Source organism: Podarcis tiliguerta, assembly GCF_965153285.1.
Source record: "Podarcis tiliguerta genome assembly, chromosome: 13".
Lineage (NCBI taxonomy): Eukaryota > Metazoa > Chordata > Lepidosauria > Squamata > Lacertidae > Podarcis > Podarcis tiliguerta.
The window spans coordinates 5,127,087-5,154,426 of NC_139546.1; the positions used below are offsets into that span (position 1 = coordinate 5,127,087).

The 27,340-nt window shown below is 45.5% G+C and overlaps 1 protein-coding gene across 48 annotated transcripts in view; it reads right to left on the bottom strand.

The window, feature by feature from the left end:
• Positions 1-27,340, bottom strand: part of FHOD3 (formin homology 2 domain containing 3) — a 349,246-nt gene that overhangs the window by 150,090 nt on the left and 171,816 nt on the right. For all 48 annotated transcript variants that reach the window (XR_014503939.1, XR_014503940.1, XR_014503941.1 and 45 more), the window contains exon 5: positions 19,839-19,944. Coding sequence is in view for 38 of the 48 variants with exons in the window: in XM_083407397.1 (XP_083263523.1) it covers positions 19,839-19,944 (106 nt within the window). In the remaining 10 variants the exon portion in view is untranslated. The remainder of the gene's footprint in view (positions 1-19,838; positions 19,945-27,340) is intronic.

The window sequence follows — 27,340 nt, forward strand, 5'->3', positions numbered from 1 at the left end:
ACATGACTGAACGACTAAACAACAACAACAACAACAACATAGAATTACAGAGTTGGAAGGAACCCTTTTTGATTCAGGAAACCCAGAGCAGAGAATCCCTCTGATTTAAACCTGACGTACAGAGAAAAAGACCACCTATACCCCAGATAGATAATTCTACTGTTAAACTGGTCTTACGGTTAATAGGTCTCTCCTAATGATCCCTGGAAACCTACATGCCTTCTATGCAAAAGCCCATCAAGCATGTTATGTTCTCCTTTCTATGGTAAAATACAGAGTTCCTTCAACATTAAGAATGAACAGCTATGCTGCCCTTCTCTGTGTTGGAAAATGCCCTGGGGTGCCCCTGCAGCCCCAAAACTCCGAGCGTCCTCCGGTATGCGCAGCTCTGGAAAAGGCATTCCCCTTCTTCTCCAGTGCGCTTCAGCGACATATATCAAATGATATATGCGCACTAATCTTCTAGCATAACACAGCAAGAAGCGTGAGACATCGTAGAGCTAATCTACATATTTATTTACACACTATGTACAGACAAAGGAATCATAGCGTCCTCTCTCTCTCTCCAGCTCCAAGAGAAGAACAGGAACAAGTAAAAGCAAAAGTACAGTACAATAATACATACAGTGGAAGAGATAAGACTGTCTTCTATTCACACGCTCTTCCCAGTCAGGCATGTGATTTACACCAATCTCATCTGCAGCATTGGAGGCGTGAAATACTAACACTCTCAACCCATTTAAGTTTGCCTACATACTTCTTAAAGTGTGGCACCCAGACTTTCCAAACCACAGGTTCATCTTGTTCCACACTAGCCAAGACTTCAGCTTGGATGCTCCAGCTAAAGTCTTGACTGGTGTGGAACAAGGTGAAGCTGTGGCTTGGAAAGTACAGTGGAACCTCTACTTGCAGACATAATCAGTTTGGGATGTCCGTCCGTAAGTCGATCCGGGTCGCTGGGAGAAGCGCCGTTGTGCACAGGTGCATTTGGCGGTGGCGCACTTCTGCATATGTGCAAACAGTAGAAGCCATTCCGTGTGTGAGCAAATCGCGGCAAACCAGGTATTTACTTCCGGGTTTGTTGCGGTCGCAACTTGGATCGGGCCCAAGTAAGTAGAAGTTCTACACTGATACCTCTGGTTATATACTTAGTTCATTCCTGAGGTCCGTTCTTAAGTCGAAAGCATTCTTATCCTGAGGCGCGCTTTTGCTAATGGGGCCTCCTGCTGCACGTGTGTCTCCAGCGCACGATTTCTGTTTGCATCCTGGGGCGAAGTTTGCAACCAGGAGCAGCTACTTCCGGGTTAGCAGAGCTCATAACCTGAAGCGTTCATAACCAGAGGTACCACTGTACAGCAATTTATTGCAGGGCAAGAGAGGAAGCACCACAGGTGCATAGGTAAAGGTAAAGGGACTCCTGACCATTAGGTCCAGTCGTGACCGACTCTGGGGTTGCGGCGCTCATCTCACTTTATTGGCCGAGGGAGCCGGCGTACAGCTTCTGGGTCATGTGGCCAGCATGACTAAGCCGCTTCTGGCGATCCAGAGCAGCCCAAGGAAATGGCGTTTACCTTCCCGCCGGAGTGGTACCTATTTATCTATTTGCACTTTGACATGCTTTCGAACTGCTAGGTTGGCAGGAGCTGGGACCGAGCAACAGGAGCTCACCCCGTCGCAGGGATTCGAACCGCCGACCTGATCAGCAAGTCCTAGGCTCTGTGGTTTAACCCAAAGCGCCACCTGCGTCCCTGTTCACAGGTGCATATCTGAATGCAAATGCTGTCTACCTAGATTCAGTTAGTTTGAGTACAGGCACATCCAATTGTGAACCACCATTTGCATTCTGCCGCAACCAGTCATGCCTAACTATTTACATCTAGATCTGCTTTGGATCTAGGCAGCACTGGCCTGGGGTCGACTCAAAATTAGACACACCCTTTTGAGTTTCACCTAAACTATCAGTGCATTAACAACACATAGATCTGATGGCACTCTGCACTCCTTTAAGATAGACATTTGGGAATTTCTTTGCCAAATATCAACAAGAAAAACAAATCATGGCTATCTTTAATTATAGCCAAAAGAAAGGAAATTACCAGTTAACTACAGTATCCAACATTATCTTACTGTGCTTTTGGTGACAGATTGCTTGGCTTGTTTTTTTAAAAAATCAAGTGAGGGGGGTGACTTCAAATCATGCTTATTTCATACATTACATCATTAAGCCTTTCTTTATCGCTGGCATGAAGGAACTCAAAATGTTAAGCAAACTTTAATTATAGCCCCAACAACACTGTGTTACTGTATCATCTGTTTTATATTGTTGGCTTTAGGCTTCAATCCAAAACACGCTTGCTAGGAGCCCCAGTGAATGCAGCAAAAACACACACAGCATTGTGCTCTTAACTGATTATTTGAATTGTATTTTATGTTTACTTAAAAAAAACCAAAAACCTGAACTGCTAGCCACTCTGGATATCTCAACCAAAGCAGGAGATAGAAATAATACATCATTCTTTCTATGATTTGTTATTATTATCTGTTTATTTATTCTTATAGTGGCTCGCAATCATGAAATGTCATGCACGACAAGTTGTGTACAGCTTGACGGGGGCCAACTACAAAATGCAATTTGGCTTCGACTCATCAGCGTATGGGACATTTCTAGGATGGCTCATGATGCTAAAATAGGACTCTCTCATTTCATAACATATCATTTACCTGAGTCTTAGTAAGGATATCTCCAATACGGCCCTGGCTACAGAGCTGTTTCATGAGGGTGCAAAAGGTGGAGGCAGTAGCCTCTCTTAGAACTAGGACCCTCGTACCTACGGGACTGCCTCTCCTGGTATGTCCCATGGAGGACCTTAGGTTCTTCAAACAAAAACATCTTGGAGGTCCCGGGCCACAGGGAGGTTAGGCTGGCCTCAACCAGAGCCAGGGCTTTTCCGGCTGTGGTTCCAATCTGGTGGAACGCTCTGTCACAAGAGACTAGGGCCCTGCGGGACTTGACATCTTTCCCCAGGGCCTGCAAGACAGAGCTGTTCCACCAGGCCTTTGGTCAGGGCACACATGACCCCCTCCTTCGGCAATCCTCACAGAACTCTAGCCCAATGGTTGCCATTAATTTTATTTGATTTTATAATGAACTGATTTTAGAATGTTGTGTTATTTTACTGTTAGCCGCTGAGAGCCCGGCTTCGACTGAGGAGGGCGGGATATATATAACATTTTATTATTATTTATTATTATTCTGTAAAAAAAAATTCCTAATAAACTACAGAATACAGTGGTAGCTTGGTACTCGAACAAATCGGCTCCTGAATGCCGCAAACCCAGAAGTGAATGTTCTGGTCTGCAAATGTTTTTCAGAAGCCAAAAGTCTGATGCAACTTCCGCTTAGTGCAGGAAGTTCCTGCAGTCAATCGGAAGCCGTGCCTTGGTTTTTGAACCGTTTTGGGAGTTGAACGGACTGCTGGAATGGATTAAGTTCGGGAACCAAGGTACCACTGTAATGGAAAAGCCAGCAACTGCACAAGCGAAGGTTACCGTATTTTTTGTCCCATAGGACGCTCCGTCCCATAGGACGCACCTAGTTTTTTTTGGGGGGGGGAAATAAAGGAAAACATTTTTTCCTTTATTCCCCCCCCCCAAAAAAAAAAAGCAGGTTGGGGAAACCGAACCAGGTCGAGGAACAGCGGGATGGCGGCACTGCGCCTCCCTGCTGTCCCCCGAGATTGTGGGGCTGGCCGATGTCGGCCCGGCGCGCAGGGCGCTCTGCTTCAGGGCGCCCCTTGCGCTGGGTGGCAGGCTGCTATCCGCAGCGTGGGGAGCCCTGCAGGGAACTCCTGGAGGGCTCCCCACGCTGCGGATGTCTGTCCGGCACGCAGGGTGCTCTGCTTCAGGGCGCCCCTCGCGCCGGGTGGCAGGCTGCTATCCGCACCGTGGGGAGCCCTGCGGGGAACTCCTGGAGGGCTCCCCACGCTGCGGATGTCTGCCCGGCGCGAGGGGCGCTCTGCTTCAGGGTGCCCTTCGCGCCAGGCGGCAGGCTGCTATCCGCAGCGTGGGGAGCCCTGCGGGGACCTCCCGCAGGGCTGCCTAGGCTGCGGATGTGTTCCCAAAGTGCCGGGCGCTCTGCTTTCAGGGCGCCCGACGCTCCAGGAAGCAGGCTGCTATCTGCAGCCTAGACATCCCTGCGGGACCTCCCACAGGGCTGCCTAGGCTGCGGATGTCTTCCCGAAGCCTGGAGAGCGAGAGCGGTCGGTGCGCACCAACCCCTCTCACGCTCCAAGCTTCAGCGAAAGCCTGCATTCGCCCCATAGGACACACCCAGATTTCCCCTTCATTTTTGGAGGGGGAAAAGTGCGTCCTATAGGGTGAGAAATACAGTACTCTATACCAGTGCTCACTTACTTCTTCCTTCTCTTTTTCACAGAATATTGCTAATATCTTTTGGCATCCCTATGGCTAATGCATTTTGGCACTCACTGACAATTTCTTGCTTCTTCTGCTGTACAGCTTGATGGTAGAGCACATTGTGTGCATGCCAAATATCCCAAGTGCAACCCTTAACATCTCTAGCTAAAGAAGTCAAGCCTGGGCCGTCCCACCTCAGAACACAGGTGTGGGCTTGCATTTTCAAATGCTTCCTCATGTAAAAATTTGCTGCATTTCTCCCTTTACGGAAAAGCAGGAAGAGTCCTTATCCCTAACATGGCTCTAACACTCAGATCTTTCTTTGTTTTATTGAGTCCTATATTAAGTTGCATTTGGTAAATTTCCTATATTAAGGTGCATTTGGTAAATGTTTGGTAAATCTTTGGTAAATGTGGGTTAAACCACAGAGCCCAGAAAGTCGGCAGTTCGAATCCCCGCAACGAGGTGAGCTCCCATTGCTCGGTCCCTGCTCCTGCCCACCTAGCAGTTTGAAAGCACGTCAAAGTGCAAGTAGATAAATAGGTACCACTCCGGTGGGAAGGTAAACAGTGTTTCCGTGCGCTGCTCTGGTTCGCCAAAAGCGGCTTAGTCATGCTGGCCACATGACCTGGAAGCTGTATGCCGGCTCCTTCGGCCAATAAAGCGAGATGAGCGCCGCAACCCCAGAGTCGGCCACAACTGGACCTAATGGTCAGGGGTCCCTTTACCTTCATATTAAGGTGCATTTGGTAAATGTTCCAAAAGTTTGTTAAAATATCACACAACTTTAAATTGATGGACAAGATTTCTTATTTCTGAATGAACTCCTGTTGCACTGGAGTCTTCGTTTTTATTACCTTACGTTCCCCTGCCCTCTATAGAAACCCTTTATGGGACACGGGTGGCGCTGTGGTCTAAACCACTGAGCCTCTTGGGCTTGCCGATCAGAAAGTCAGTGGTTTGAATCCCCGCGATGGGGTGAGCTCCCGTTGCTCTGTCCCAGCTCCTGCCAACCTAGCAGTTTGAAAGCACGCCAGTGCAAGTAGATTAATAGGTACCACTGTGGTGGAAAGGTAAACAGTGTTTCTGTGCGCTCTGGTTTCCGCCACAGTGTTCTGTTGTGCCAGAAGCGGTTTAGCCATGCTGGCCACATGACCTGGAAAGCTGTCTGTGGGCAAACGCCAGTTCCCTTGGCCTGAAAGTGAGGTGAGCGCCACAACCCCATAGTCGCCTTTGACTGGACTTAACCATCCAGGGGTCCTTTACCTTTTTTATAGAAACCCTTGCACAGCAATGAGCAATTCATGGTCCCGTTTCACAAAGTGTTTTGTCATTATTTATCATTTGAGTTGGCCTCGCACCTTACAACTTAAGGCAATTGCATCTTAGCTCGATTAGCAAAGAAAGAATAAATGGATAGGGAGAAGAGGAATAGGTAGGTTAATTTTCTTCTCCCATTCTAGTTAGCTGTTGTTCCCAGCCCCCATGTTTAATTCAGATGCAAAGGAGGTGGTTGTGCTGTGCGCCTTTTCTTTGTGGAAGCTTGTCAAACTGCAAGTTGAGAGAATGTACAGCTTCCTCTTCTAAGTCTCAAGCAAGCAGTTGACAAGACACATTTTTTTGTCTCTTGCCTGGTAGCCTGTATTTCTCAGGAAGCTGGATTTGGCCCCAGAGTCCTCAGGTGCTTATTCAGACTCAGGAGTAAACTGGAAACACTAAGTAATGCATTCTTGTTAATTGCAAGTTGCGCTGGTAATGTTAACTTCTTAGTGGGTCTTAACCCCCACATACACGGCAGCAGCTACATATTACACATCAGCAATCCTCAGTACCAAAGTCAGGTTTCTACTCCAGTGCAATTAACTATAGGTTAAAAGTTGTACAGGGTAAACTTTAAAGCGTTAAAATCGGGATGTGGAAAATATGGAAGCATCAAGGAGAGGCAGGACTGAGAATCATAGAATCCTAGAATCATAGAGTTGGAAGAGACCACAAGGGCCATCGAGTCCAACCCCCTGCCAAGCAGGAAACACCATCAGAGCACTCCTGACATATGGTTGTCAAGCCTCTGCTTAAAGACCTCCAAAGAAGGAGACTCCACCACACTCCTTGGCAGCAAATTCCACTGTCGAACAGCTCTTACTGTCAGGAAGTTCTTCCTAAGGTTTAGGTGGAATCTTCTTTCTTGTAGTTTGGATCCATTGCTCCGTGTCCGCTTCTCTGGAGCAGCAGAAAACAACCTTTCTCCCTCCTCTATGTGACATCCTTTTATATAATTGAACATGGCTATCATATCACCCCTTAACCTCCTCTTCTCCAGGCTAAACATGCCCAGCTTGGAGATATGCTTCAGAGGTCCAGACTATGGGCAGCCCCGAAAAATCAACAATTATAATTTGATTATAATTTGGTCTTTTTTATTTTAGTTTTTTATTTTAATTGGATTATGATTGGATATGTTAATTGGATGTTTTTTATTGGAAATGATTTTTTTAAAAAAGTTGTACAGTGTAGTTCCCACATGTGAACACCATTTTGCTTTGCTGGACACATTCAGGGTCAGCTGAACATTTGCAGAAGGCTATTTGTGCCTGGCAATATTTACTTACTTGGTGTTCTTCTGGATGCTGTTTCATTTTTAGCAAGGACTGGGAAGGTCCAGAATGCAAGGAGGAAGCGCAGAAGCCTGGAAACCTCTATGTCCCTGTCCCTAATCACTAGCTACTGAAGACTCAGACTGCTGTCTCTGGGGTGCCCAAGATTCTCTTTTGCTTTTAAAAATACGCAAGATGGAAATCTCTGTACACACAATTATGTGCTTGCAGAGTTACAAAATAACACATTTGCACTAGACCCATGTATAACATGGATGGGAGCCACCTGGCAACATGTCTTCCACCTCCCTCTTCGAGGAAGATCGTCCACAGAAGGAAAGAAACCGAAAGCTTCAATTTGGTTTTGTCTTGTCTTGTTCCCTCTGCCAGAGCAACCGATGGAGGGGACAAGTTTGTGTTCTTCACTCTGCAAGGCAACCAGTTGCATGAGAATTCTATGCCTTTAAAGCCATTTCGAATCCACATGAAAATGTGCATACTCTCTGCAGCAGATGTGGAACAAATCTGCACAGTGGAGTTTGGGTCTGGGGCATTAAACCCATAGCCACTGACCATAGTTTGCTTAAACCATGGATCTATAAGCAAACCTCTTTCTATCAGGAATAAGGCTTTGTCGCCATATATTTCAAATATTAATTAAAAAGAAACCCTTTCTTATACCCCCCCTCTCTGCACGCCACTGCATCAGTGGGTTATTTTTATAAACTGATAATTGAATTCCCAGCAGTTAAAACTCACAAGGTCCAGAGTGTTTTTAAAGACACCAACAGACTGTTGTTCAAAACTATGTACTGTAGTAGTTTTTGCCCTTCAGTTAAGAACGTACATTTTGAAAATATGGTTCACTTCCTCATTTTTTGTATAGTTTACATAGCCCTGGGTGTCGCATTTCATGGGAATTTCATTAGTATAAACAGAGAGATTCATTTTCATGTAGACAGAAAGCAGTATGAAGCCACCCTGAGCCCCTCAGATTTCAAAACAAGGGAAACCCATAATTGCATGGCATTATTATTCCTAAATTCTGTAGAGAAACCTTAGAGGTCTACAGTAACAGGCATAACATGAATGGGAAAGGATGAGTTTTTGAATCATACAAAGAAGAAGGGGGAGCTCTGTTTATTTTTAGCTTTGTATCGTTATGGACACAGCAGTGGTTTCATCACCAGTCGCAGGCTGTGAGGAACGGTTATGTTCTCACGATGGATTTCTGTACATGTATGCAAGTAGGGTACACCTGGAATTACACCCACAAATAACTGTGATGGTGGGGATTAATTACCGTATTTTTCGCACCATAGGACGCACCGGACAATAGGACGCACCTTGTTTTAGAGGGGGGAGAACAAGGGGGAAAAATTCTCCCCCTCTCTGCCCAGCGCCCTTCAGCGAAGCGGCAGGAGGCGCTGCGCAGAGAGAGGGAGAATTTCCCCCCTCTTCTTTTCCCGCTCTAAAACAAGGTGCCGTTTAAGGTGCGTTCAGGCAGCTACCTTGGTGTGCACTGACCCCTCTCACTCTCCAGGCTTCAGGTTCCTTTCGACCTGCTCTTTGGGGCTGGCGGGGGGAAGCCCACCACCAGCCCCAAAGAGCAGGTCAGAGAGCAGCGGAAAGGCGCAGCGGAGAGGCTCCTGCCATAGCCGCATGTCACCTCTCCAGCTGGGAGAGGGTCACGGGGCTATGGCTTCTTTAGCCCCGCGCGTGCTCTCCCGGCTGGAGAGGTGGCGCGCGGCTAAAGAGGCTCCTGCCATAGCTGTGCGTCACCTCTCCAGCCGGGAGAGGGTCGCGGGTCTATGGCTTCTTCGCTCCATAGGACGCACACACATTTCCCCTTCATTTTTGAAGGGGAAAAAGTGCGTTCTATAGAGCGAAAAATACGGTACTTTGCACCTTAAGTCAGACTATCGTTCTGGAATACTTTCCGGGCACATCACTATAAAGCTGTTCAAACAAAACACAGCTCCAGTTGGATAAATACTGTTTACCAGACATCACCCTCCTTCCCCCCCTACTATTTTTTAACATTTTGAGCGACGAGCAACATAAAGAGTTACGTAGACAGCATTGCGGAATTTCTGTCACATGGCAGATACCAGGGATCACAGGACCACCGAAAAGCAAGTCTTTCCTGTGAGAAGGAAGGTCTGAAGGGCCACTGGAGATTCTGAGGATTTTTAGGGCAAGGTGAAACGCCACTGCTTCCGTGTGTCACCTGAAAAAGTGCTGCACTGGGACTATTCAGCTATTGAGCATATTGAGTAGCATTGGCAACACACAAGACTAATAATAATAATAATACCTTTATTGTCAATGTAAAACCTGTGTAACCGAGCCTCCCCCCAAAAAACACTCAATTTCATAGAATCATAGAATCATAGAGTTGGAAGAGACCACAAGGGCCATCGAGTCCAACCCCCTGCCAAGCAGGAAACACCATCAGAGCACTCCTGACATATGGTTGTCAAGCCTCTGCTTAAAGACCTCCAAAGAAGGAGACTCCACCACACTCCTTGGCAGCAAATTCCACTGTCGAACAGCTCTTACTGTCAGGAAGTTCTTCCTAATGTTTAGGTGGAATCTTCTTTCTTGTAGTTTGGATCCATTGCTCCGTGTCCGCTTCTCTGGAGCAGCAGAAAACAACCTTTCTCCCTCCTCTATGTGACATCCTTTTATATATTTGAACATGGCTATCATATCACCCCTTAACCTCCTCTTCTCCAGCTCCCTTAGCCGTTCATTGCACTCTGTGTGCTTGTCGCACAACACACCAATCCCGATAGTTGCGCTATATTATTTTCCGTTCAGCAGCCTAACAGCCCACGGATAGAAACTGTTTTTTAGCCTGTTGGTACAACTGATTATACGTCTGTATCTCCCGCCCGAGGGTAGAAGGTTAAAGAGGTGCTGGCCGGGGTGTGAATCGTCCCTGAGGATTTTTCTCGCTCTCCTAAGGCAACGATCCCTTGCGATGTCATCTAGCAGGCTCAGGGGACAGCCTATGATATCATGTGCTGTGTTCACCACCCTCTGTAAAGACTTTCTGTCCGTGGCTGTCAGGCCAGCACACCACCTGTGATACAATATGAGAGGACACTTTCTTCTGTGGACCGGTAAAAGGAGGTTATCAATTGTTGTTTAACATTGTTCTTTCGCAAGACCCTGAGGAAATGGAGTCTCTATTGGGCCTTCCTAACCACCTGAGTTATATTGTTTTTCCAAGTGAGGTCTTCACTAAGGTGAACTCCCAAGAATTTAAAGGAAGAGACTCTCTCCATACAACCCCCCCCCCATATGCAACGGGGCTAGTTCCCCTCTCTTTCTCCGAAAGTCCAACACCATCTCCTTTGTCTTACTAATATTTACGTGCAAGTTATTCTCTAGGCACCATGTAGATACTTTTTGAACCTCTCCCCTGTACGCTGATTCATCTCCACCTGCAATTAGACCCATTATGGTAGTATCATCTGCAAATTTAATAATTACAGTGGATGGATCAGATGAAATACAGTCATATGTATACAACGAGTACAGGTAGGGACTCAGCACACATCCCTGCGAGGTGCCAGTGCTGAGGTTCAGGGAGGTAGATGTAACAGGCTCAATCCTCACTGTTTGTGTCCAATCCCTCAGAAAGTCTTTAATCCAGTCACAGATGGTAGAAGAAAGGTCTAGTTCCATTAGCTTTTTGATAAGAATGTCTGGAAGGATGGTATTAAAAGCCGAGCTATAATCAATAAAGGGACGCGGGTGGTGCTGTGGGTAAAAGCCTCAGTGCCTAGGGCTTGCCGATCGAAAGGTCGGCGGTTCGAATCCCTGCGGCGGGGTGCGCTCCCGTTGTTCGGTCCCAGCGCCTGCCAACCTAGCAGTTCGAAAGCACCCCCGGGGGCAAGTAGATAAATAGGGACCGCTTACTAGCGGGAAGGTAAACAGCGTTTCTGTGTGTGGCTCTGGGTCGCCAGAGCAGCGATGTCACGTTGGCCACGTGACCCGGAAGTGTCTCCGGACAGCGCTGGCCCCCGGCCTATAGAGTGAGATGGGTGCACAACCCTAGAGTCTGTCAAGACTGGCCCGTACGGGCAGGGGTACCACCTTTATAATCAATAAACAACATTCTAACATAATTCCCCGGTCTCTCCAGATGCCTCGCTGCAAGGTGAAAGGCTGTAGCTATGGCGTCATCTGTTGACCTATTTCTCCTACAGGCGAACTGATGTTTAAGAAACCAGCAGCTCCCTCCTATAGCAAATTGTTGTGGTAGCACAGGTAGCAAGGAGCTGCAGTGTATCACGGAAGCATCCTGATTCAGTGTTGGTGGTTCAGGTGTGGCTTTACTTCAATTGTGCATGATCTACCGGTTTTGGGGTGAGGACCCCTGTGGTTAACCATTATACATATAATTTACAAAACCCAAATTAGTTAAACGTTAATTGCTATGAGATCATGTGTATTCATGGTTAGGGCCATAGGAGTCGTTTTCCTGGATCATCAATTACATGCTCCAACATTCTTTGCATGAACCAGCCAGTGATCCAGTGGTGAATCTCAGATCAGATCACAGCAAAAACTAATTGTATTCTAATGTTATTGTCAAAGTTCTGAGTTTATGTTCATGTTGTATTTTTGTATTTTGTGCTTTTATTCCCTGCTCCGCTCCATACTCTGGCCAGAGAACGAGAGATATTAAAATTATGTTAATGAAATGCATAATATGTACCGTGTGCCTTACATAAACAAAGTTGAGATGGGAAAGTTCTTGGAAACTCAGCTTGGGTGAATTAGGAGATTACCCTAGGTATCCTTATATGTAAATGGGGGTGTCAGAAAAATTCAGGTAATTTTCCAAAGTCAATTCAAGGGCTCAGAAAAAAATAACCGCAACCTGTTACAGCCTGCCCCCCCCCCATTCCTTCTAGAAAATGGGGAGAGAAAAGTAGCTACAGGGCAAATAGGAGGGAGGGCAAATTCTCCTCTGCCTTGGATCAAAACCTGAGGTAGAGGAGTGTGTCAGAAATTATTAAAGTTCATCTCAGTTTTAAGGTTGAGTTTAATGAGCCATTGAAATTTGTTCCTGAGGAATTTCACTGACATCACTAAAACAAGTATTTTAAGCAGGATTTATTCAAAGCAAAATTCCTTCTGTCGCTTGTTGTGGTCACCTCAGCCCTTGCTTTTGGTCTCTTCTAACTAACCAAAGAACCTTTCTGTAACTCTGCACACACAATGACAAACATAAACCAGATGGCATTCTACTTGAACATCCACAACCTTGAATTGTTTCAGGAATCCGATTTCCCAGAATGAACAAGCACAAATGTTTGTTCTAAAACTAGTGCTCAGGTGACATCACAGGCCTTTTGTTTTATAAATAGCTGTAGCAGTCAATGCAGACATGGGGAACTTGCAATCGAGATGTTTTGCTTCTGAAATCAGCAGATGGCAGAGGCTGCATATGCAATTCTGCCAGTCATTTGTAGATCCTTTCTGAAAGCAGGGCGTACTATCAAAAGAGATGGCAGGCTAAACTCATTACCATTTGAGAAATATATTTAATGACAGTTAAAGGTAACTTGGGCCATATTTCAGCAGTCACAATCTAGAGTCTTGTGTTTCTAGGGATGGGTTTCAAAAGTAACCTAACATGGCCTGTGGTTGCTGGTGGTCTGCTGCAGAAAGGAACAATAAGAAGTTCCACTGGATGTTACTCAAGTAAAGGTAGGGACCCCTGACCATTAGGTTCAGTCGTGACCGACTCTGGGGTTGCGGTGCTCATCTCGCTTTCTTGGCCGAGGGAGCCGGCGTACAACTTCCGGGTCATGTGGCCAGCATGACTAAGCCGCTTCTGGCGAACCAGAGCAGCGCACGGAAATGCCGTTTACCTTCCCGCCGGAGCGGTACCTATTTATCTACTTGCACTTTGACACGCTTTCAAATTGATAGGTTGGCAGGAGCAGGGACCAAGCAACAGGAGCTTACCCCGCTGCGGGGATTCGAACCACCGACCTTCTGATCGGCAAGTCCTAGGCTCTGTGGTTTAGACCACAGCGCCACCCTAACCAGCGTTACTCAAGTAGCGCTCTGCATTATGTTATCCATCTATCTATCTATCTATCATCTATCTATCTATCTATCATCCATCCATCTATCTATCTATCTATCTATCTATCTATCTATCTATCTATCTATTTATCTGTCTGTCTGTCTGTCTGTCTGTCTGTCTACTCTATCTATAGCATCCCCATACATCATGGAAGCCTGCAGTGAACCTTTGGCTAGTACGTTCCTTAAATTCCATTGCAATGCACACAGTTCCAAATCTTACAGGAACTGTAGCCTCTTCCCAGACAGGGGCAGTCTAGCCATGGTGATCCTTGCTCTGGTAACATCCCATTTAAGACTACTCTAATGCATTGCACTTGGCATTGTCCTTGAAGACATTTCGGAACCTCTGATTGTCCAAAATATAACAGCCAAGATTTTTGCTGGGAGCGTAGCCTACAGGTTTTGATGGACTGGACTGGTTACCCCTTCGCTTCCAAGCTCAATTCAAGATGCTGGCTTCAACCTTTAATGCCCTTCACTGCTTGATACCTTAAGGACAGCCTGCTCCACTATCAACTTGCCTGAGAGAGGAATATATCCAACACCAAGACAGGTAAGATAGCATGTTATAGCAGGATAAAGCCAGAAAAGGACAACATGAAAAAGAGAAGTACAAAGGCAAAAATAGATACAACTGCCTTCCAATGATTTGTAAAGGATCGTGTCTTTTGCCAATTTTGTGAAACTGCTTTAAGAAGAACATATTTAAGAAGAACATATTAAGGGGTGATATGATAGCCATGTTCAAATATATAAAAGGATGTCATATAGAGGAGGGAGAAAGGTTGTTTTCTGCTGCTCCAGAGAAGCGGACACGGAGCAATGGATCCAAACTACAAGAAAGAAGATTCCACCTAAACATTAGGAAGAACTTCCTGACAGTAAGAGCTGTTCGACAGTGGAATTTGCTGCCAAGGAGTGTGGTGGAGTCTCCTTCTTTGGAGGTCTTTAAGCAGAGGCTTGACAACCATATGTCAGGAATGCTCTGATGGTGTTTCCTGCTTGGCAGGGGGTTGGACTCGATGGCCCTTGTGGTCTCTTCCAACTCTATGATTCTATGATTCTATATAACCCAAGCAGAGCAAGTGATTTATGGGGTTATCTTCCACCCAACACCAGTTATGATTCAGGATGCACCATGTCAAAGAGTGGAATGGTAGAAGTGACAACAAGTTTAGTATACAAGACTTGAGATGAACATATCAAAGAAGATCTTGAGACATTTAAGCCATTAAAATATTATTCAGAAGAATGAAATGAAAACAAGATAAAAGGTCTGTGGGCAGGGCAATGATCCCTTTTAGCTCTGATAAGAGTCTCTAAGGTGCTTAATAAATATCTTAATAATTAAAAATCAATTGTTATTTATAGCCAATAACAAAGATGTACTATCTTTTTGCTTCCACTACCATCTCGTCCCTGCAGACAGTTATTACCGCAAAATCGTGGTTAAATTATTCTGCAATGCTCCTTTGTAAATTTCTAACAAAGAGGTACAATGCTCTCACACTGTAGCAGTGTAACATTTCCACAAACAATGGCCTTGGTTTATGGGTCTTTTACGTAAAAGCCAATTTTTATCTCCTTTTCTTTTTGCTAATTAAAGAAAACGAGGCAGAGTCACTCCTGGCAGAAAGCTCTGCCTATAAAATCAGAGTTTACATCAGAAGCCTTCAAGCAAAACATGATAAAGCTACACTGAACAACTAAAAGAATGTATCTAGATGAAACTGTTTTGAGTTCCCATAACAGAGTGAATGTTAAAGGGCTTGACTGTATTAGTGACTGCCGAAAATGGATCATTTTGAGAACTGATCTTTGACACAGATGGCATTATTCAATTCTAGTAGAAATCTCTTTTGAAAACAACATCAAAACAACACGAGGTGTATTCAGCTTTCGATCAGATACATCCATATAAAATGACTCACCAATGAAAAATGAACCAAAGCTAGAAATTACATGATAAGGACAGCTCAAACAGGCCAACTATTTAGCTGCCTTGTTTCCAAGGGAGCACACTGCCCCCCTGTACCAGAAATACGTCGAGGAAGTTTACAGGGAGGCCATGAAGGCAAGAGCTCTCCCTCTCAATGTATGATCCCAGCATCTGGTACTATGAGGTACAAGCAGGACCCCATAACAAAATGTTGCAGTGCACCCCTCCCTGAAAGCTATGCGCTCTGGCCTTAAATCATGTTAGCTTTAGGCCTGTATCACCTGAGAAGGTCAGACATGGCAGAGACCCCCTTTGGAGCTGAGTGCTGTTCCCTGTCTTTATCCCAAGCCATGAACTCTCCATTCCCTCTCCCTTTATACAGTGGTACCTTGGTTCTCAAACTTAATCCGTTCCGGAAGTCCGTTCCAAAACCAAGGTGGGCTTTCCCATAGAAAGAAATGCAAAAGGAATCAATCCGTTCCAGACTTTTAAAAACAACCCCTAAAACAGCAATTTAACATGAATTTTACTATCTAACGAGACCGTTGATCCATAAAATGAAAGCAATAAGCAATGTACTGCAGTCACACAATCAATCAAACAATCAGTAGCTGAACTGGGTTCCACACAATCACAACAACAAAACAAAAAGAGCCGCAAAAACAAAAACGCAAAATAAAAATCAGACAGACCTCAGCGTAACGCTCAAAACGGAAGTGTGGCACTGAAAATAGAAGCGTAACACTCAAAAGAGAGCACGTTCGGCTGCCAAAAAAAGTTCGCAAACCGGAACACTTACTTCCAGGTTTGCAGTGTTTGGGTTCCAAGTTGTTTGAGTACCAGGACGTTTGAGAACCAAGGCACTGCTGCATAAGGGGAGCAGTTAACTTTTTCACACTCTTCATTTATTGTTCTGTTTCTGTTTGTTTTTACTTCTTCAAACCTCAGATTCCCTCATTGAGTGGCAACTTCCTTTTATGTGTAGCTTGTGCTGTTTTTGCCTTCAGCTGGAAAAACTGGTCTGGAAACCAAGCCTAATGAGAAATGGTTGAGGAAGCTGGGTATGTTTAGCCTGGAGAAGAGTAGACTGAGAGGAGATAGGATAGCCATCTTTCAAAGAGGGCCAGATTTGATGAAGTAAAGGGTCGTAAGAGCCAGCCAAAGTTGTTGACCTTTTTTTAGGATTGAAGTTGAAGTTTTTTAAGGATTTTTAACTGCCACAGGCGCCAGATTAAACCGACTGGCGGACCAGATTAGGCCCTCGAAATGGACTTTAGACATGCCTGATCTTAAGGGCTGACACATGGAAGATGAAGCAGGTTTTTGAAGGACTAGAGCCAATGGATTCAAGTTACAGGAATGGAGATTCGGACCAAACAGAAAAACTTGTGAAAACCCAAGAAGCATCCTTGAACTGACCTTGGGCCTGAGAAGATTGATCTTCCACTAGCAGACCACCTTCATGGAATACAAAATATTGACCCATGTTTCTAATTCATTAGGACATATATGTGGTTTGTAATTTTTGCTAACATCTCCACCCAACTCCGCTTTGGACACTTAAAAAACATTTTCCTCTGACTGAATGTAGATGAAATATAAATATAAATATAAATATAAATATAAATATAAATATAAATATAAATATAAATAGAAGAAGAAGAAGAAGAAGAAGAATTTTATTTATACCCCGCCTATCTGGCTGGGTTTCCATGATTTGAAACTGAACGACAGAGAACACAACTTTTTGGAGAACACAATATGAACTACAGAGAACACAACCTTTTGTTGAGTGGACAATCACATAAAGATAACAGTAGAACAGAGTTGTATTGTACTTCCCTAGTACACTCAGTGAAAAGCTAACTTTTCCACATTCATAGACCAGTTATTCTGTATTTAGCCCTGACACAAAGGCCACAGATAATAAAAAGACACATTCAGCACTTGTGCTTCTGACTCATCCACATGTTCTGTTTTACTGTAAAATACAGCACACATCTCTGCACGCATATACCTGGCATCTAGACTCTACAACCTAGTATACATGAGATTGCACATTACCTTATGCAGGTATATTTTATTTATTTTACTGAAACAATTTATAACCACAACAATGGATGCATAGAGGCAGACCCTATGGTCTTGAGCAGGGGCCTGCAAACTTTTTCAACAGGGGGGCGGTCCACTTCCCTCAGACCTTGTGGGGGGCCGGATTATATTTTGAAATTAATAAAAATGAACCAATTCCTATGCCCCACAAATAACCCAGAGATGCATTTTAAATAAAAGCGCACATTCTACTCATGTAAAAACACCAGGCAGGCCCCACAAATAACCCAAAGATGCCTTTTAAATAAAAGCATACATTCTACTCCTGTAAAAACACGCTGATTCCCAGACCGTCCGCAGGCCTGATTTAGAAGGTGATCGGGCCAGATCCAGCTCCCAGGCCTTAGTTAGCCTACCAATGGTCTGGAGCATGCGGTGCACTCAATTTACAGAGCTTCTTGAACAAGTGCAAAGGCTCTTAAAAAGGTTAATGCATTAGCAGCCATTGCACCTGGTTTCAGTAGAGGGAGATATGAGACAACACAACCATCCCATTGGCTTGGCTTGGCTTGGCTGACATCAGCCGCCATTTTGTCCCTTTGCTCCCAGAATTCTCTCTTATTAGCAGCCATTCCACCTGGTTTCAGTAGAGGGAGATATGAGACAACACAACCATCCCATTGGCTTGGCTTGGCTTGGCTGACATCAACCGCCATATTGTCCCTTTGCTCCCAGAATTCTCTCTTATTAGCAGCCATTTCACCCAGCAACTTTGGGGGTGTGGGGTGGGGACAGAGGCAGAAAGAGAGAGAAAGGAGAGGCAGGGCAACAAGGCACCCTTAATCAGCTGGAATTAACTTCCACTTGGATCCTTGGCTCACTATACTGTCTCTTTGATGCCACTTATTATGTAGTTAAAGGTTTTGCTACCTGAATTTGGTCCCCCCCCCTTCCTTCCCCCATAGCTTTTTCCCTTTGTGTCTTTTACAGTGTAAGTTTGAAGGCACGGCCTGTGTCATTTTTTAAATCACTTTATAGCGCCTAGAAAAAAGCAGGCACTTTAAAATAACTGAGAGAGTCAGTGAGCTATGCAAGTTGTTGTTGGTATTCTTTATTTATGACAAGTCTAAAATTGATAGGTGCCCTCAATAATTAAGAATAACACAGGCCTGGCCAGAGACTTGCAGTCCAAAAGTAAAGAAGTGAGATGTTAGGAGAAGAGAAAGAAAAGTGAGATGGGAAAAAAGTCAATGGGGGCACAGGGAGCAGAAAGTGTTTAAAAGTAGCCTTGTGAATAAGCCTAGCCTGAAAAAAGTGTCTTCTAGCCTACTAGTGACTGGGAAGAAGAAGGAAGAAGAGTCCCATTCCTCTTGCAGTAAAGGTAAAGGTAAAGGTAAAGGGACCCCTGACCATTAGGTCCAGTCGTGGCCGACTCTGGGGTTGCGGTGCTCATCTCGCTTTATTGGCCGAGGGAGCCGGCGTACAGCTTCCGGGTCATGTGGCCAGCATGACTAAGCCGCTTCTGGAGAACCAGAGCAGCGCACGGAAACGGCGTTGACCATCCCGCCGGAGTGGTACCTATTTATCTACTTGCACTTTGACGTGCTTTCGAACTGCTAGGTTGGCAGGAGCAGGGATCGAGCAACAGGAGCTCACCCCGTCGTGGGGATTCGAACCGCTGACCTTCTGATCGGCAAGCCCTAGGCTCTGTGGTTTAACCCACAGTGCCATCCGCGTCCTTTGCAGTAGCACATTGCATTTCTATGCTGGATGTAGATCTCATGGCTTTCCTCCTCTGGAATCAGACTTGGTTTCCATGCTGGTTACAGAGGGGAGCCAGAATAGTGTTGCCTCTTCTCCACTAGCCATGCCAATTGCTTGAAAGCAACACTTAGTGGCCAATGGCTTCCAGAATGGTGCTTAAATACAAGGCTGTTTGAAAGTACGGTGGTACCCCGCAAGACGAATGCCTCAGAAGACGAAAAATTCGCTAGACGAAAGGGTTTTTCGTTTTCTGAGGTGCTTCGCAAGACGGATTTTCCTAAGGGCTTGCTTCACTAGATGAAACAGCCCTGCCTCTCCTGTCATGGCGACTGTCACTGCACGCACGCACGCTCGCTTCCCCGCTCCTCCGGCTCCCTCCCACCTTCCGGCTGACGGCTCCTCCGGCTCCCTCCAACCGACCTTCCGGCTGCCTCGCGCCGCTGCCCACCCCCCTCGCGCACTCCTCTCAGAGAGCCGTTGCTGCCAGCAGCCAGCGTTGCAGCCAGAGTCGCGCTCCTGAGCCCCGCCGCCCTCCAGCAGCCGCTTCGCGCGGTGGCCACAAGGCGCGGGTGAGTCCGAGGTACCGGCTTTGGCAGCTATCCTGCTTCTCCCCGCCCCTCCCCGCCGTTGTTAGTGTTTAACTGCAGTGGTGCTTCGCAAGACGAAAAAACTCGCACAACGAAAAAACTCGCGGAACGAATTAATTTCGTCGTGCGAGGCACCCCTGTAATAGTAAATAAGGCAGCTGGGCGCCAGGTGAAGTCAAATCCGGTCGGCTGCAAGGTGAAAGGACATGGAGTAAGGGTTGGGTTTCTTCAAACAAATAATGTATTTTACTTGAAACAGGAAAACTGTGAAATCTGTAGTTTGCAACTAAGCAGCACTATTAAAACTGAATGGGCTGGAGTAGAAAAAGCTGCATGAAGCAAAACAGCTTGTGAAATAAACTTCCGTACCTCTCAAGATGTAATTCTGGTAGTTCTGGTCCGCCTCAGCGCCCACTTTTATTAAACAGGTCAGGCCTTCTGCCACAACAAATTCATGAACCAAATCCTTGTCATCCTATATCAAGGAAAAAGGCAAAAAAACAGAAATGAGTTGCTACTTAACATTTTTCAAAAACAAACAGTAAGCACGGCTCACAAATTTATACTGATTTTTCTAGGGATATGAGAGATGGTTATTATGTAGCAGATATACATGACAACGGTCCACGTCTCATTTGAGAGTAGAGTTCAATTGCCAAAGCTTCAAAATAGGTCGACAGAGATGAGCAGTTAAGGCTCTGATGCCCCTTCAGCTCAGGCGTAAGTTGGAGAGGCACATTGTAGGGCTACGCAATATGAGGAAGGAAGAAACGGCTGAGATACATTCAAAAAGTCATGATATATCAGCATATTGAGTTATTTAGGTACTGATATATCACACCGTGGGACACGGGTGGCACTGTGGGTTAAACCACAGAGCCTAGGACTTGCTGATCAGAAGGTCAGCGGTTCGAATCCCCGCAACGGGGTGAGCTCCCGTTGCTCGGTCCCTGCTCCTGCCAACCTAGTAGTTCGAAAGCACCTCAAAGTGCAAGTAGATAAATAGGTACCGCTCCAGCGGGAAAGTAAACGGCGTTTCCGTGCACTGCTCTGGTTCGCCAGGAGCGGCTTAGTCATGCTGGCCACATGACCCGGAAGCTGTACGCCGGCTCCCTTGGCCAATAAAGCGAGATGAGCGCCACAACCCCAGAGTCGGTCACGACTGGACCTAATGGTCAGGGGTCCCTTTACCTTTTATATCACAACGTGGAAAACGAGACCGCCCAGCCCTAGCAGGGACCCGAGTCATGTTGTGGGGGTGAGCTGTGACAAACCTGCACGATTCAAGAACCTGCCATACCCCACAATTGTGAAATTCTCTCCCTAGAGAATTCTGTTCAGCCTCATTCTTTTATTTTTAAAAACCTGTATGCCACCTTTCTGTAAGCACTTTAAGAGTAATGCATCCTAAAAATTCAAATACTGTAAGATGCAAACAATATAACCAAAATTAGCATTTCCGTACTCAAAATGACATTTCAGTGATGTATAAGATACACGGCAGGTTTGAATTTAACGAAATATTCAAATGAGTTAATGGGGAACAACAGCAATACTTCAGGATCTGATCTGAATTTAAAACACATATTTCATAAAAGACACTTTAACTGGACTGATTTTAACAATACTGAATAAACAATCTAAGCTTTAAACTTCAAAAGGCTTTAATGTATCTTTTTTAAAGGAAGGAAAGGGAATGGAAGTGCGAAGGAAGAGAACATAAACATCATGCCATAGACATTTGCACTCTACACATGACCTTTTTTATCATGCATCTATAAAGTGATGGGGTTGTGAGAAGGTCCAAACATCTGGACTGTGCAAAGACAGATGAAAAGAATCCAAACGAGTTTCCCCTACATTAAAAGGACTGTGTTTACATAACTTCTGAAATAAAGTAGTCAGTCTTTCTAATCCCATTAACTTACTGATTTTCTAACATGAGTGGCCAAAAATTTAAAAGGCTATTCTACCAGCATGAGTCTCTGGGTTGGGTTGAAAACTGAAAATAGGAGCCAAGGTACAAATTATGATCAAAATGTTGACACATTTCAGAACATGTGTGGTAACAGCTAAAGGAAGGAAGGAGAGAAGGATGTTGTCCTTGGGTAGAAAACCGGAGCAGTCCTGTAATATTGCTAAGATTTATGGGCTGCCTCCTTCATCGGCCAGCATTAAAGCACTGATGAGAAAAGCAGCCAAACATGGAAATCTCCCGGAGTTCTCCTTTCTGGATTATTCAGCTACAAATGGTAATAATCAGGGCACAATGAACGATCACTCAAGAACAGGCTTAGTTCTTGAGTGATCAAAGGGGTTACCATCTAAACAGAGTACATGGGCAAGCTTTGCTCAGTAAAGTGGCATATAAATATTATAGAATGAAATAAAAATATTATATAACCAGCTCCCTGCCCGCACAGCTAACCTCACCCCCCAACCCCTTTCCAAGGAGGAAAGAGGTGATTCACAGAGCAGCTTGCTAAAACACTGTGTGAAGCAACTCACTCCCCCATTGAACTTTGCTGCGGCCGTGTTTAAAGGTGGGGAAGAGAAGAAGAGGAGTTTGGATTTGATATCCCGCTTTATCACTAACCGAAGGAGTCTCAAAGCAGCTAACATTCTCCTTTCCCTTCCTCCCCCACAACAAACACTCTGTGAGGTGAGTGGGGCTGAGAGACTTCAGAGAAGTGTGACTAGCCCAAGGTCACCCAGCAGCTGCATGTGGAGGAGCGGGGAAGCGAACCCAGTTCACCAGATTACGAGTCCATTGCTCTTAACCACTACACCACACTGGCAGCTTCACACAGCAGCCTGCAGATCTGCTCTGAGAAGTGCCTCCCCCCCACCCCGCAGTCACATTTTAATGGTGAAAAGAGCGGCTTGCTAAATCACTCTGCAAAGCGCCTCTCCCTCTTCCATTAAATGCCTGCCAGCAACGCTGCTTTCTTGCCCTACTGTCTGCCATGCTGGGATTGTCATGGCTTCCTATTGGCAGACATAAACAAACTGCAGAGCATGACGACAGTCTTAGATTTCCATGTCTATAGGAGGAAAGAAGGAAAGAATATTATGAGAACAAGAACTGGATGAACTATATAACTGTCCATTTGTATTTTAGCATTGAGGGAAGAGGGCTTACAGTAACAAAAATGCATTTCTGAAACAGAAGATTCATGAATTATCCATGCCAGAAACTTGCTAATTGGAAAACTATTTTTCCAACTTACTGTACATCAACCGAGCATCAAAGTGACTATATAGGACCCAGAAAATACAGCTAAGTGGATAGGTTCTGCTTCACATTTACGGCCAGTTCACACATTCTTACTTCTCTTGGATAACTTACAAATGTATATGTCAACCGTCTCCATTAAAAAGCATTGTTTTTGAGATGGCACAAAAGTTACTTCTGTTTTGTTTGATTTGCGGAGGCTAATTCTGGCCTAATAGTCTATGCCATCTGCACTATTGTACTGAACTGTTCCTTGAACACTGTGATATAACAGACCTCCATGCTCACTGCATCTATTTGATTATAGTAGATGTACTCAGATGGTTTGAGGTCAAAAACAGGGCGTGGGGAGGAGGAGAATGAAGCCTTAATGTGGTTCCTGAAAGGTTCCGTCAAGAGGCCAACTGCAAGTAATAATGTGCTTTTTCAGAATGAGTGTGAGATAGCACTACAACTTTGTTTATAAGTAATATACACAGAAACCCATTGTTTCTTTTCCTTTTAAGTAAAACGGAAAAAAAAGATTCTTACTACTTTATCTGGTGTGTCAAATGGGGACTATTTAGACTCATTTCCTAACACGTACCACATTTTTCGCCCTATAGGACGCACAGGCCCATAGGACGCACCTAGATTTGGGGAGGGGGGAAATAAAGGGGGGGGAATTTATTTTCCCCCCAGGTACGGGGCTGGGGCGGGGGAAGTCCGAGCTTCCCCCACCCCAGCCCCCAGAACAGGCAGCTCTCCGCAAGCCGTTGAAGGCCAGCGGGAAATCGCGCCGGGCTCCCACAGCTTGCGGAGAGCTGCGCTAAGCCCTCTCTAGGACCAAGCGGGGCTGGGGGAGAGGGAAGCCCGAGCTGCCAAACCACGTCGGGAGACAGCGGGATGGCGCGCCTCCCTGCTGTCCCCCGAGCTTGCAGGGCTGGCGGTGGGGAGAAGCACGCTTCTCCCCGCTGCCAGCCTCCAAACCTAGTCGGGAGACAGCGGGATGGCGGCGTTCCGCCTGCCCGCTGTCCCCCGAGCTTGTGGGGCTGGCGGTGGGGCTCTCCTGAAGCCTGGAGAGCGAGAGGGGTTGATGCGCACCGACCCCTCTCGCTCTCCAGGCTTCAGCGAAAGCCTGCATTCGCCCCATAGGATGCACACACATTTCCCCTTCATTTTTGGAGGGGGGAAAGTGCGTCCTATAGGGCGAAAAATACGGTACCTACATCTGCTTCAGAGAAACAATTGGGAAAATAATTATTCATACTGGTTTTTTTGAAAATCATCTTCAAAATATTAATCAGATAAGTGTTTTTTTATTATTATTAACAGCTACACTTTCTAGTTAGGTGCAACCAGCTACTTAACAAGGCCCAGACTGAACCACAACTACTCTTTCCTTCTTACTGCTGTGATGTGACTCTATCTGGAAGACCTGCGAACACAAGCTGGCTATGTTTCACTGACTACCAGACAAAAGCTATCTTGCACATCAAACCCAGCGCAGGACAGAAAAATCAAATTGGTTTAAGGAGGATTAGAGTTTGAGGATTATGGTTCTTTCTTCCAGAGATATAAATTAGTTTAAGATGACAGCAGAATTGGTGGCAAAAGAGGAAAATGCAGACCAAAAGGCACAGGGAAACTTCAGGACTTTGATGTATACTGCTCATTAGAACAGAAACCCATCCTAGAGAAAGATCGGCTGAATAATGGTTTGTTAACACCTTTAAAAGGAAGAAAAAATGTATACTCTATATACGTTTGAACCAGCACACTTCTGCTGAAGCTGCATCTATCTTCTTCTTTAGATTTAACAAAATCTACAAGGCAGCTAGCAGTTTTTAAAAGGAGAAAATGCAGATTAAAACCAGCCAAGGAAAACTCAACAGCACATTAATAAAAGCAGCAGAAGCCTAGCAAAGAAAACCAGTATCAGCAGCACAATCAAGAGGCCCCAAACATCTGCAGCAAAAGACAGGCATTGCCAGATGCCTGAAACTTAAAAAGAGAAGAAAGAGCAAGACAAGCCTCGCCGGGAGGGAGTTGTGTGGCCTTGCTCCATTCCCTGGCCTCTCTGCTAGGTAGTCTTGGGTTTAGCTTGTCCTTTGAGAACTTCCAGAAGAGGAAGCCACTGGCTTGACTCAGTATAAGGCAGCTTAATGTGTTCACCTGCTGCACCACTGGGAAGGGCAGACATAGGCAAACTATTGATACTTTTGAATTCTGGTGCTGGAGGAGACTCTGGAGAGTCCCATGGACTGCAAGAAGATCAAACCTCTCCATTCTGAAGGAAACCAGCCCTGAGTGCTCACTGGAAGGACAGATCCTGAAGCTGAGGCTCCAAGACTTTGGCCACCTCATGAGAAGAGAGGACTCCCCGGAAAAGACCCTGATGCTGGGAAAGATGGAGGGCACAAGGAGAAGGGGAGCACAGAGGACGAGATGGTTGGACAGTGTTCTCAAAGCTACCAGCATGAGTTTGACCAAACTGCAGGAGGCAGTGGAAGACAGGAGTGCCTGGCGTGCTCTGGTCCATGGGGGCACGAAGAATCGGACATGACTAAATGACTAAACAACAAAGGCAAACTCAGCCCTCCAGATGTTTTGGGACTACAACTCCCATCATCCCTGACCACTGGTCCTATTAGCTAGCGATGATGGGAGTTGTAGTCCCAAAACATCTGGAGGGCCGAGTTTGCCTATGCCTGCTTTAGGGGGTTAATGTGGGTGCAGTGGCAGGGAGTTGGTGGTTGATGAGCAGAGCAAGCAGCGACACAAGGAGAAGGTAACTTGGGTCTGGGCTGTTTTGAGGGCAACAAACATTAAGTAGGCAAATAACTGGGTGCCAGCGAAGTTGTGATAAAACTGATGTTATATATCCCTAGTGGTCTGTTCCAGTTGCACTGATGCTTACAGAATCGGTCTTTGCTAAGTTCCTCCTCGGCTATCCAGAGTCTGCTTTCCTGAAAATTAATTCAGGGAAGTTTTTAATATGTGACATTTTAGTCTATTTTTCATCTTTGTTGGAAGCCGCCCAGAGTGGCTGGGGAAACCCAGCCAGATGGGTGGGGTACAAATAAATTATTATTATTATTATTATTATTATTATTATTATTATTATTATTATTATTATTATTATCATCTCATTCCCACTTAGCTTTCCTATGCATTTTCTAGGCAGGGGTCCACGTTTTCCAGGTCCATGTCCAAGCAGGGATTTTGTTTTGTCCTGGAGCTTTCTCCGGAGAATCCAGTGTTTTACTGCTGAATCAGAACAAACACAGGTCTTCTCAGTCTCCCAAGTTCCCATGAAGCTGATTGTGCAGGGAATGTGATTGACTCCTCAGAGGAAGCAGCTGGTTTAAAGCGGCAAAAGAGACAGGAACCATCCAAAACTATGAAGAATCTTCACATTCAAAGAACAGAAACACATTATAGCACTGGGAGTAGTAAGAATAGCCCAAGAATGACAAATGCTGCCTGAGACTGCAGAAAGTTCTTCTGCTTCTTGAGTTCTATTTCCTTTCCTTACATTTTTCGCCTGAGAAACAAATGATAACTTTAAGGAGGCAGGTTAAAATTTGCAGGATTATGCATTTTGGGGATGGGGATGCAAATAGTGGGTTGCTGTATTTGTTTATGACGCGGGTGGCACTGTGGGTTAAACCACAGAGCCTAGGGCTTGCCAATCAGAAGGTTGGCGGTTTGAATCCCCGCAATGGGGTGAGCTCCCGTTGCTCGGTCCCTGCTCCTGCCAACCTAGCAGTTTGAAAGCACCTCAAAGTGCAAGTAGATAAATAGGTACCGCTCTGGCGGGAAGGTAAATGGCATTTTCGTGCGCTGCTCTGGTTCGCCAGAAGCGGCTTAAGTCATGCTGGCCACATGACCCGGGAGCTGTACGTCGGCTCCCTCTGCCAATAAAGCGAGATGAGCGCTGCAACCCCAGAGTCGGCCACGATTGGACCTAATGGTCAGGGGTTCCTTTACCTTTACCTATATTTCTTTATACCCTCTGATTTAAGGGCTGCCAGGATGAATAGCCTAAAGCGGTTTTCAAGTTTTTTATGTCCACAGCTTCCTTGACCAACCACATTCTTTCTGTGGCTCCTCAGTGGAAGCCACTTACACTGGTTTCCCTTACAGGACAGAAGTGGGGATTTCCCCACTACGCCCTTCACCCATTCCATCCTGCCCATTTTCAGCCCCATTTTTGGCACACTTGTAAGTGGGAACCCAAGCAACGCCACTGCTCTGCAGGGCCACGCTGCCACACAACTGGGCTGAGGTGTTGTTTAGAGGGTTTGGTTGGGGGGTTGTTGTTCCTGTTACCGGTATTAATTTTGCATAAATTAACACTTCAATCCCCCAGGACATTCTATACAACATCTCAAAGTAGCTGTCTTATTACAAAAGAATTTCAGAAATAGACTGGAAAGAGAAGTTGCTGAATTGCAACTTATTACCAAACTTAAAACCATGGAGAGACCTGGTCTGAATAGAGACAATGGATTCTTATCTCATTATACATGATAAAGCTATTTTTAGCCATCTCACCCCTTGCTTTTTCCTGTAAGACCAATTGCAGTCGTTAACAGTTGTCAACAGGTTTACCACACCTATCAGCCAACCACCCATTCCCACCACCCTTCTG